Source organism: Pezoporus wallicus, unplaced genomic scaffold (genome assembly GCF_028554395.1).
Source record: "Pezoporus wallicus isolate ANWC-B61680 ecotype Strahan unplaced genomic scaffold, APGP_CSIRO_Pwel_v1 scaffold_2146, whole genome shotgun sequence".
Lineage (NCBI taxonomy): Eukaryota > Metazoa > Chordata > Aves > Psittaciformes > Psittacidae > Pezoporus > Pezoporus wallicus.
The window spans coordinates 4,222,808-4,234,035 of record NW_026639769.1 but is presented as its reverse complement, the minus strand read 5'-3'; the positions used below and the strand labels follow the sequence as shown (position 1 = coordinate 4,234,035).

The window sequence follows — 11,228 nt, the reverse complement described above, 5'->3', positions numbered from 1 at the left end:
GCTCCCCGGGCAGGGCGGAAGCCGAGCATGGCCGCGGAAGCCGGTCCCACACGGGGAGCCGTCCCCTCCACCCGCCAGCAGGGGCTGGGGGCGCTGCTCCGCCCCGGCCGGTAGCGGCCCCGCCGCCCTGCCCGGCACACCTAGGCCCCGCCCCTAGCGACCTGCCTGCGCGACGCGGCACGGCGCGGGCCGGGCCCGGATCGGCGGTAAGGCGGCTTCCTCACAGGCGGCGGCGCGGCCCAACGGCCGGAGTACCTTGGGCTCCGCGGGTGCCTCGGCGGCGGCTCAGCTTCCCCCTCAACCTGCCCGGGCCCCGTGGTGCGAGGGGCCCGCCGTGCCGCTGTGAGGGGCGCAGGTGGCAGCGCTCAGGCGGGCGGTGGGAAACCCGGGTGGAGGAGCCTCTTCCCTCGGGTGCAGTCTTGGCCGGGTTGGGGACGGGGCTCTCGACCCCCGTGGCCCCGTGCTCCCGTGCCCTGGCTGTTCGCTCCGAGCCCGGACCCCTCCAAAGCCCTAGCGCGTCGCGGCAGGGTGTGCCCGGCCGGCCCTGAGCCACCCTTGAGATGAACTTTGGAGAGAAAACCCCCAGATTAACTCTGTCTGTTAAACACGGAGAACACCTAATAGCAGACGGTCTTTCCGAAGTGGTTTTAGTGAAGCTACAAACCCTCCCCCAGAACAGCTTCTCAGTGCCTGAAGTGCTTGAGGAGACGTGATTAATCTCGTATGATAAATGCAGTATTGCCTGTATAATTTACAGATGTCAAACTGAACTTTTTAACTCTATCTGAATTGCTAAAGTAGTTGCGGCACTATGTTTTCCACAGGATTTAAACGGCCAGTGCCCGTGTCGCTGCGAGTCTCGTTCATCTTTTTAGTAATCGCTCGGACTGGAAAAGCCCTGGCAGGCAAAAGGAGCGCTGCTCGAGTATGCATGATGTGGATGAAATAGTTACAGTAAAAAGTAATAGTTACAAAAAATACTTAATATCTGTCAGATACTGCCTATAATTATTCTTGTTTCCTGTATACTCAATCAGTACTCAATATCCAACAACTTCTGTTAAGTGTTTGCTGAATACTGTTCACCAATTCCATGGCTTGCTTGTGGTGTGGGCAGATAGCTCAGTGTGAATTTTAAATCATTTTGCCTACATCAATTTTCAGTTGTGTAATACTGGAATGTGTTTATTTTAACCTGAGCATTCTTTCTCCTTCCTCATCACATATCTTTCTTTATTCCGACACAGCCCTTATCACAGAAGTATTTATTTGTAATTCTTTCTTTGCAGGCTAATAACCTACATAGAAAATGAGACTGAATAACATGCACATGCTGATTACTGGAGGAGAGGCTGAAGGACGTCCTGTTTTAATTTAGCACTGTTATTGTTCTTTGGGGTGAAATGAGGAATTTGATTCTGTTTTGGAAATATTCATATATCTAATGCAACTGCACTTCAGTCGCCTTTTTTTGTAGTGCAGATATCAACAAATTAATTTTTCTTAAAGACACAGAACCTGTCACTAGGACAAAGTCTTACTGATACACATCGCACCAAATGTCTCTAAAAGACCTGGCAGTTGAAGTAGGTGGTACATCTCTGGGTGAAAGTGACTATAACTTGAATGGAAGGACAATTAATGAAGAAAGTACTAATCTTGAAGTCATGCAGCAAAGCCTTCCTGTAGTGAACAGCAAAAAGAGAAGTTGTGAGGGATTTTCTGAAAGCAGTTACAGTGCCTCAGAACCCAGTAGTTCCTGGGGTGATTTTGAAGGCTTTGGGGAGTCCTTGGGTGAGTCAGAGAGATTCAGTCAAAATCTTGACGTTTTGGTGAAGTCAACAGAAACTTCTGGAGTTGATAGAGACTTAAGCAGTGGACACTGTAGCACTGATGCTGATCACTTTTATTCTAAGCCATCTCTACACAGTGTGATACAGGAGGCTTCAAGCTCTCTAAATGAGGTACGTGTTAACAGTAAACCAAAGAACAGAAATGTTTGTGTTACTGCTTCCTACATCTCAAGATTTGTATCTGAATGTCTCCTCTGTAAAGAATAATGTTGCACAGGGAGAGAAACTGTCAAAGTACTTTGCAGCTAACTTGGGTGGAAGAAATGCAATTCCTTTATAGTGTTTGACAAATACTTAAGTTATCCTGCTGGAGAGCTTTAAAGAATGTAATGTACTATGTTGCTTCTAGGCACTAGGAATAAGTAAGCACACAGAAGCAATGAACTTTGCCCTGAAGCTCACACAATTTAAAAGCTAGATTAGAATGAGCATAGGAAACAAAAAAATCAGTGACAAAAAAAGGCAGGTCAAAAAGTGTATGACTTGCTTGCAAGCTGATTGAAGTAAAGCAACATAACACTGAGTTAGAAATTGGCAAAACCAATAACTTCTGTTACTTAATATACTGCCAGAATAATCTAGTGGAATTTTAGACTGATTGCAAGTGGAAGTTAATGACAAAAAGGTGAACAGAAGTTATTTAGTATAATTTTTATTTATTTTTTTTTTTTTTTAGCATAGGATGTTACATTCTCTTATACAATATTAGAACTAATAATCTGAATAAATACTATAATGTGTCCTTATCACAAAAAAAAAGGTTCAGGTTAAGGGTTAAAAGGTTAAGTGTTAAAAGATTAAGGTTAAGGGTTGCACCTTGTTGCAATTGATGTGTTTCCATGTTTGCCAAACATGCATCACCAAAGTGAAACAAAATAACAAAAGGAAAATACAAATATACAAAACTAAACACCCTCCTTCTACTTCTATCTTAAACTAAAACATTTGAAAAAGAGCAATGATTTAAGGCTTTCATGGGGTTCATGAGGAGCAATAATAGCTTACTACTTGTAGTCTGCAAGATGAGTTTTAGCATCTGTATGGAACTGAGAGTTTTCTGGGGAAGGGCTGTCTTGCTCTTGCTTGGGAACTTTACCTGTGGTAGAGGTGTTAATAGGGAAAGCACAAAGATGCACATGGGGTAAGCTGTCCAGCACTGGCAGAGTGGAGATCACAAGGTCACGAACAGAGAATTTAAATTATTTGTAATGCTGGAAACTGGTGTCAAGAAGTCTTATGTTGAAAAGAGAGCGTATGTAACAACTAGAGATGAAATAGAATTGCTTTCTTTCCAGGAGCCTTTGATTTATTTTTGCATGTATTAAAGGCAAAAGGAAATGTCCAGTATAAGCTAAGTAAGTTAACAGTGCCTAGAGTTTCAAGTTGGCTTTTCTTGTCTCAGGGTGGAAAAATATCTGCAGAGCTGTTGGAGATTTCTTTGGGTGTAGGATATAAGTGTAGCTTGTCCTTCATTCCTGTGCTTTCTGTATTGTTTATTTGAGGCCGTAAACTCTTAGGGTTGGTTAGGGCTCTGTTTTCTGTATGATCAATAGAAAAAAGTCCAGATAGGTTGGAAGAGACCTCTAGAGATAATTTGAGGTCAGAGATCTGACCTTCAATATGTAATGCTTTAGTTAATTAAATGTCAGTGTGGACCAGAATCATGTGTTTTAAGATGAAAACAACCACTAATTTCCCGGCAGTAGCTGCATATTTTGACTACATGGTCAAATAACTCTAAGGATTTTTCATGTGTTCTTTAAATACTGGCCTTTGTGAGACTGCACTTCCTTAAGCACTGGAGTATTCTGATACAATAGGATATGGAGGATTTAGTCAAAAAGCACCATTGTGAAATTTGTGCATTCCTGTTTTTATAATTAAAGCTACAAGGTAGATGGAAATATACCCAAATTTTGTTTTAGAAACACCTGCTGAAGTAGAAAGTAATAAAGATCATAAGAAACTTGCATATTTTATCTGGCTTGGCTAAACTGTAAGCCAGTGACTTGTATGCGTGTCAGAGTAGCATTACAGGCTCTAAGAAGACATTACAAATGAGGCAGACCTGTGCTTCCCCCAGTTCACACTTCCGTGACTGTAATTTCACTCACACACACCAAAGCCAAGAGCAGCTGCCTGATTTGTCCTTGGCTCCAATCCCATTCAGGTTTTGGTACCTACTTGGAAGCTGGTTTTGTTTTTCTTGACCATGACTCTCCATGTATGCTTTAGCAAGTGTGCTTCACAGAATTCTGCTTGTCAAGACATCTTTCTCTGCCATATAGTACCCCTGATGCAAGTTAAGTCTACTGAAATAATTTATAAATCAGTTTAAAGTATTAATAACATTTTGGGCAAGATTCAGAGGATTTTACCCAAGAGTCTATGAATGACCCAGCAGTTGCCCATCAGGGTAGGCAATTTAGCCAGGCCTTACTTGAGGAGGAAGCAGTGTGGAGCACCAATTCTATTTCTAGAAGCATGCTCAGAAGTACAGAAGCCTTCTACCAGCTCTGTTGATTTCGACCCCTTATCATTAGATTAAATCAATACCCTCTCAGTATTTACTGCACTTGTTTGAGTTCAGTATAATGAACTTGTGGAAATACCTCCACTTACTTCAGCTGTTTGAGTTACAATTAAATGAAATTGTCAAAATATGGAGCATCCATACTTATGTTTTTCAGTTTTAATTGTTGATTGCTAGATAAAGAAAGCAAACTGACTGGTTTTATTCTCTAGTTTTCACACAACATTGCTACTCTTGGGTTGCAGTCCCTCTGCAGGATGTTGAAGCCAATTAAGTCAATTCAGAAAATGACACTAATTTCTTCTTTGAAGAAATAGAAGGACAAATGTGCCATTCTGGACCAGATGGCATGATAACATTCCTTTAGGATAGGATGTAGATTATGCATGTTTTTCCTAGTATATGTATTTCTTACACTTCAGATAACCCTCTTACTTACCATAGGCCTGTTTGGATCACTCATGTGACTATGTTCAGTACTCCAAACATACTCCTCATCACTGCTGGAGGAGGAAAAAATATATAACTCTGTCTCTGATTTTTAGCATAGGCTAGAAAAAGTTTGCTGCAAATGCAAGTATGCAGAGACATACTCACCCCAGCCTCTCTGCAGACTTACACATTGGTAACTATAGCATTTAGTAATATGTTACATTTGACTGAATTAGGTGTATTTGAATACTAACTTAGCAAAACAAACTTTTGAATTTGTGTACGCATCAGTTTTGACCTGGACTGAATTAGCTGAGCAGAAGAAGGAGTCTTGAGTGCCAGTAGGCAAACCAATGTACAACTTAGGAGCTGGGAAGCTGGAGACCAGGGTTCATTAGAAACTCTTGGACTCTTGCTTCTCCTCTTCTAGTTCTAATTAGAGGTAAATACTCAAAACAATGAACTATGGGCTAATTCTTTTTGTGCCATTAATAGCAATACAAACTTTAAAAACAATAATACAGTCTCTAGAAACATTGTAGCCTTTGGACTAAGTCCTTCATGAACTGTGCAGATGGCCTGTGTAACATATCTAATAAAACTCTGTTTTTTCTAGGCAAGCCAGAGCTATGAGGATATGTTTAAGTTGAGCTTTCCAGAAGTCTTTGTATCACAGTCCAGCGAGAGCATAAGAAGCTTAGATCAAGTACTTGACACAAATAATGAAGATGTTGGGATTCCTGAACTTACAAAGAATCAACTTTGGTAATGAGCTTAGATCAACAGTTAAAAAAATATTACTTACAAAGTTCCTCAGCAATTACACTGATTATTTCATACTTCAAAAATCAGTGGGACTTGCAGGTGAACTTAAAAATCTTTTTAATCGCTATGCGCTTCAGCAGATAGATCTTGGCAGTTCTGTATTGTATTTTTAAAGGAAAAGGATTGTGTTTAGTCATTGGAAAACAGGGAAGGGAATATATCAGAAATTAACAATTTCTGCTTAGTGTTTTTCCTGCTTGTGATGTGCCTCCTTATGACTAAGCCTTAGGAATGGCAGAACACCCAACAGGCAACCTGTTCTTCCTGTTTGCTTGTCCTTTCTTTACCACACATCTGACTTACTTCTCCATCATCTGAGGCAGGAGAATTGCTGCTGCTTCTACTGAAAACCCACTTGCTTTTTTTTTTTCTAGACCCTGCCCAATTTTCCCTGGTGGTAGCTTCTTGTATTTAACCAGATGTGCTTCAGAATCTGTGGTGCATCTGGCTTCTTTCCTTGGGTTATGTTAGCAGCAATTAGTACCATTAACTTAGCTTTCTCTTAAGACTGCTGGAATCCTTTTAGATTTGTTATATCTTTTGGGAGGATCAGTAGCTTCTGAGCAGTATTATAATTGCTGAACAGTATTATAGTTATTTCTGTATACATATGAGGTTTTGTATCTAGAAAGCTGGGTCAAACTATACTTCAGAAATGTCATAAGAATCACAAGAAATGTAGTTAAAACATTTAATGTGGGCATCCTTTCAGCAAGTTTCTTATATATGTGTTTTTTTAATTAGGCTCAGACTTGTGGAGAAATATATGTATGTAAAAGGTCTCTGGGGAGACCTTAGAGCAGCCTTCTAGTACCCAAAGCAGGGCTAAAAGAGCTGAAATTTTTACAAGGGCATGTAGTGATAGTACAAGAGGGAATGGCTTTAAGTTGAAAGAGGGTAGATTTAGTTTAGATATTACAAAGAAATTTTTCCCTGTGAGGGTTCTGAGGTGCTGGCACAGGTTGCCCAGAGAAGCTGTGGATGCTCCATCCCTGGCAGTGTTCATGGCCAGGTTTCATGGGGCTTTGAGCAACCTGGTCTAGTGGAAGGTGTCCCTGACCATGGCAGGGGGGTGGAACTGGATGATCTTTAAGGTCCTTCCAACCCAAACCGGTCTATGTTCCAATGAAAAAGGACTGCAGTATTATAGCAGAGTACCAGCTACAGATACAAAAGCCTTGGTCTACTGTGGTGAATAATGAAGACTAGTCATAATTGCATCCTGTCCTAAGCAAAAAGCAAGTGGATTTATATGAGATGAATGCAATATAAGAATCCAAAGTACTGTGTAGTGAGAACTTCTTCCTGTTTCAGTAGCATGTGCCTTTGGCTTGTTTTGTAGTGCCTGCATGTTAAAAAGCAAGTGGATTTATATGAGATGAATGCAATATAAGAATCCAAAGTACTCTGTAGTGAGAACTTCTTCCTGTTTCAGTAGCATGTGCCTTTGGCTTGTTTTGTAGTGCCTGCATGTCCAGGGCAGATGCAGGTCACCCACCACTAGGCTGCTGCAGTGGAGAGGCATGACTGATAGGAAGAAGGAAGTTTTGAGAGACAGAAGGTGCAAAGTGCAGAAATAATAGGGCTGAATCCTACGCACATGTCACAGAAGAAACTGCATAATGCAAACTGCTGGCATGTAACAATCTCTTAAATATGCTTCTACTGAACTTCTTATCTGAGAAGAGCAAACGTACGGTTATGTTGACTTACTGTTTCTGTTAATTGTCACAAAAGCTTATTAGTGCATTGGGTAGGTAACTTAAATGGATGCAGAATGAGTTTTAAGAGAAGTTGCTTTTTAGATCAAGGTAAGCTAGTATGGCTGTATGTAGTGAAAATAATGAAGTTATATATGTTCACTGGAAACTTTGTACAACTTACAACCTCAAATGGTGTTTTCTTTCCTAGCACTGATTCTGGAAACATATGGAGAACACTTAGAGACTTTTATAATGCTCCCAGTTTGAGACATCCCTGGGGTAAATCTCATTGCCAAGAAAACCTCTTGAGTGTTCTCAGAATAGATGCAAATCAAAAGGTAATTGAACAATGGTTTTCTAGGATGCCAGGATAAACACTTTGTTATGAATCTTATCTTCTGTAAGCTATGCATGGGGATAAATGCATAAGAAACTAGATCTGGGTTGCAAGTTTTTTTAGAGAGAGCCTTTTAAAGTGATAGTCTAGTGTCTGTTCATCATTATGTGTAAGGAACTATGAAGTTGTGCAGGATCGAATTTTGATCATCTTTCCATTGAAGTCTCCACTATTTAGTACCCTGTTGCTGGGTGGTATGTTCAGCTTTAGTACAGATGTAGAATTAGCTTTCAGATATATGTGTGATGTTTTCTTTTTTGCTCAGAGGATGAAAAAATTGTTAGTCTCTAATATCTTTCCAGTAAGTGAAAATCTGATTTGAATCAGAGAGGGCATTAAAGTAATTACTGGATGTTTTTACTGTATGTGAACTGAAAGTGTGTTCCACGTCCCTTTTCCTCAGATTATTCTGTCTGGTTTTGCAAGGCTTGAGGGAAGGGTCTGTTTTAAATTGAATCAAGACCAAACCAACAGTACTGAAAATATCTCAAAAAAGAAATGTTTCTGTTTAATCTCCCTTTTCTGAGAAGATCAAGGTATCATACATGGTTTGGTATTCAACCTGGTTATTTAGTTGGGATGAATAAGTCATATATGGAAGTAACTGTCTCAATTGATAATTTGATTGCCGAAGCATGGGTCAGGAGTCCTGCATTAAATTCTGATTTTATGGACATACTTGATCTTTCATGCAAGTTATATGTAAACAGAATGACAGTACTGAAGGTGTAGAATCTATTCTGCACTTGAAAGCCACTTTTTTGGGACTGTTGCTTAGCAGGAGAGAATGGGAGACATTTCCCCAACATAGTTAAACACCCCTTCTGCTCCTTTCCCATAGATACACTGGCATTAAATTAATGTCCAGGCAGCTTAAACTGAGGTCATTACTTCTTTTCTGGTACAGGAAAATTATATTGCTTTTAACAGTACTGATGAAGATGTATTTCTCAGCTATTTTCTGGAGTAGTTTAAGGGTAATTTTATTTGGAAATGGCTTTTTTATTAATTTAAGTCAATTAAATTCATGTGTATAGAACTTACTCTGGCATAAAATTGTTTTAATGCAAGGAGGGCACATGATAAATCAAAACATAGCTTCAAAAGGTAAAATTTAGTGGTTATTCTTACTTTGAGGGGAACTTCTCTTTAGGTTATGTGCTTTGAGATTAGGTAGGAATTCATAAAGAAAATGTAAATTATGTTTTATTAGGACTTTTCAGAGAGCCAGGATATTGTTGAGGAATCAAATGTTAAAGATACTGAGGACTTCAGATTTGATGGATTCAGTGTTAATGACTGCAAAGCACTGATCCAGACCAAGGTAAGTATTGCTCTGAAAGTAAGTGCTTCAAAGAACCAGAGTGTATTTCATGTGTTCCTCTCTGCTGTTCTAGCCTGCTGTTCTAGCAAGTGTCCTAATGTAATTGTTTGGTCCCAATATAATTGTTTGGATGTGGAGTTGCTTTTTGCTCTTTGAAACGTGTCTGACAGCTTCAGAAGAGGTACAATATAATGTACCAAATGCAGAGCAACATAACATGGGTGATGCTGAAATACAAGATTATTTGTTTCATGAGCTGGACTTCAGGACAAATTATTTGTTGGTTGAGAGACAGCAGCAATATATAAAAAGTAGTCAGGATGCTCTGATGACAAAGGAAGATCAGCATGTGTATGGAAGTACCAACACATTGGTCACTGAGAATGATGGTTGTAACCTACTCCTAAAATACGTGGTAAGGGAGAAATCACATTCAAACTTGCAATTCAGATATTCAGAATGATTCAGATTTAGTTGGTTCACTCAGGGAGAAAACAGGAGTTACTTCAAGAGGAAGGCAAAATTGACGTTGTAACTATAAGGATTTGAGAACATTACTGTTTTGAAGCTGACTGTCACAAAACAGACAGAGAAATGAAATGCTTTGTCGTAGTGCATTTATATTGTTGGTCAAACAGGAAGTAATAAGCTTCATTTCTTTCTTGCTAAAGCAATGCAAGTTGGAAGGAATATTATCATTCCCTGTTGTGGTAAAAAAAGATAAAATCAGTTACATTCTGTTTTTAACAGAGTATTTTTGATGAATATTCTTAAGTCAAGGTCTCTTCTTCAGTTAAGGAAAATAGCCTAAAGCAACTGGTGTTGCTGTGGAGATGCATAGTTTGAGGTGCACTTTCATTGCTCTGTTTTATTCTGTTTACTGCATCAGACAATGAAGATGTGTAACCATTCTGGGAACCTTGTACATAAAAGATATTAGTCTGGAGACTTAGAAAGAAAGCTGAAAGAGACTGTCTAGCTTACTCCTTTGTAATTCAGTTCTGTTTTTTCAATGAGTACATGAGGATGGGATCCCAGTAGCTGACATACTTGAAATGTGTAAAATACAGAGGCAGGGTTTAGGCAAAGGAGAAGTGGTTCAAAGTAGATGAAGAAGGAGAAAGAGTAAAAAGATACATGATATAAAGTTGAGGTAAATGGACAGTATTTTCCTAGAGTAGCCTCTGAAGGGGAAGAACAAGCTCTGCAGCTTGGTGTCTCAAAGTTAAGCTCATCAGGAAGCATATGTTGCCATTTCTACTTCTAAGTAAGTGAAATCATTAGAACAATTTCTATTTATCTTCCTAGTTATGTCCTTTTTTAAATGCTAATTTTATTTTTATGAAAACTGTATAAAAATTAGATTGAAATATGAAAAGTGATTAATTTACTGTAGGATGGAAACAATTAACTTAGTTTTTCTTTTTCACTCAGCTTTCTGTATCACCAGATTCCAGACACAGTCATCTTTTCACCTGTGACCTCTTTTTGAAAACCATATCATCAAATGGAAACATGCAGTATATCACAACCCCAAGGAAGAAGCACATTTTTGCTGCATGCAACCTAAAAATGAAATTTTTTCAGTAGTTATGTTTGAACCAACTGCACTTTTTAATTATTTTGTTTTCTTTTTGAACTGAATGCAATTTACCTTTGTTTTGTTACTGGCGTTGTACTGTAGACTACATGTGTCCTTTAGGAAACTGACATATTACTGTATATGAGGTTCCTAAAGCCACGTTACTAGAAGATATTTAGTTGTGAAGTCAGAGGTGTAATTATGCCCTACTAAGTTTTGCTGCAGTCATGTCGCTTAGAGTAAATCCCACTGCAGTCATGCTTTAAGGGTACTGCAGTGGACCTGAACTACTGATCTTTCAGGCCTTAATGCCTCTGATCAAAAACCTCCTTTTCCTGCCAAAATCTGAAAGCAGCTCAGGTGCATTGTAAGGTGTGCCTTGTCATCATCACTCCTTTTATTTGGTCCAGTTTGGATCAGTGAAGATCTGTTACTTCTCCACTGCTTAACACAATAAGAGGAGCCATCTACATATGGTGGCTTTCACTGAGCTTTAGAACAAAACTGTTTTAACTTACGATAAAGCCTGCTGTGGTGATTTGGGTAGAGTCAGTGAAACGTTTTGCTCTGGCATAGGTT

At 39.4% G+C, this 11,228-nt stretch overlaps 1 protein-coding gene across 1 annotated transcript; it reads left to right on the top strand.

Moving 5' to 3' along the window:
* The first annotated feature begins 1,053 nt into the window (after window positions 1-1,053).
* CLBA1 (clathrin binding box of aftiphilin containing 1) lies at window positions 1,054-10,706 on the top strand. Its single transcript, XM_057416136.1, has 5 exons — window positions 1,054-1,964; window positions 5,435-5,583; window positions 7,555-7,684; window positions 8,957-9,067; window positions 10,502-10,706. The coding sequence occupies exons 1-5, from the start codon at window positions 1,560-1,562 to the stop codon at window positions 10,655-10,657; spliced, it is 951 nt and encodes a 316-aa protein (XP_057272119.1). The 5' UTR covers window positions 1,054-1,559; the 3' UTR covers window positions 10,658-10,706.
* Window positions 10,707-11,228: the final 522 nt, after the last annotated feature.

What these genes read in the sequence shown, in the direction of transcription:
- CLBA1 (XM_057416136.1), top strand. Translation starts at nt 1,560, where the DNA reads ATGTCTCTAAAAGACCTGGCAGTTGAAGTAGGTGGTACATCTCTGGGT. An exon ending in CTTACAAAGAATCAACTTTG is followed by an intron (nt 5,584 to 7,554) that starts GTAATGAGCTTA and finishes TTTCTTTCCTAG; the next exon opens with CACTGATTCTGGAAACATAT. An exon ending in AAGCACTGATCCAGACCAAG is followed by an intron (nt 9,068 to 10,501) that starts GTAAGTATTGCT and finishes TTTTTCACTCAG; the next exon opens with CTTTCTGTATCACCAGATTC.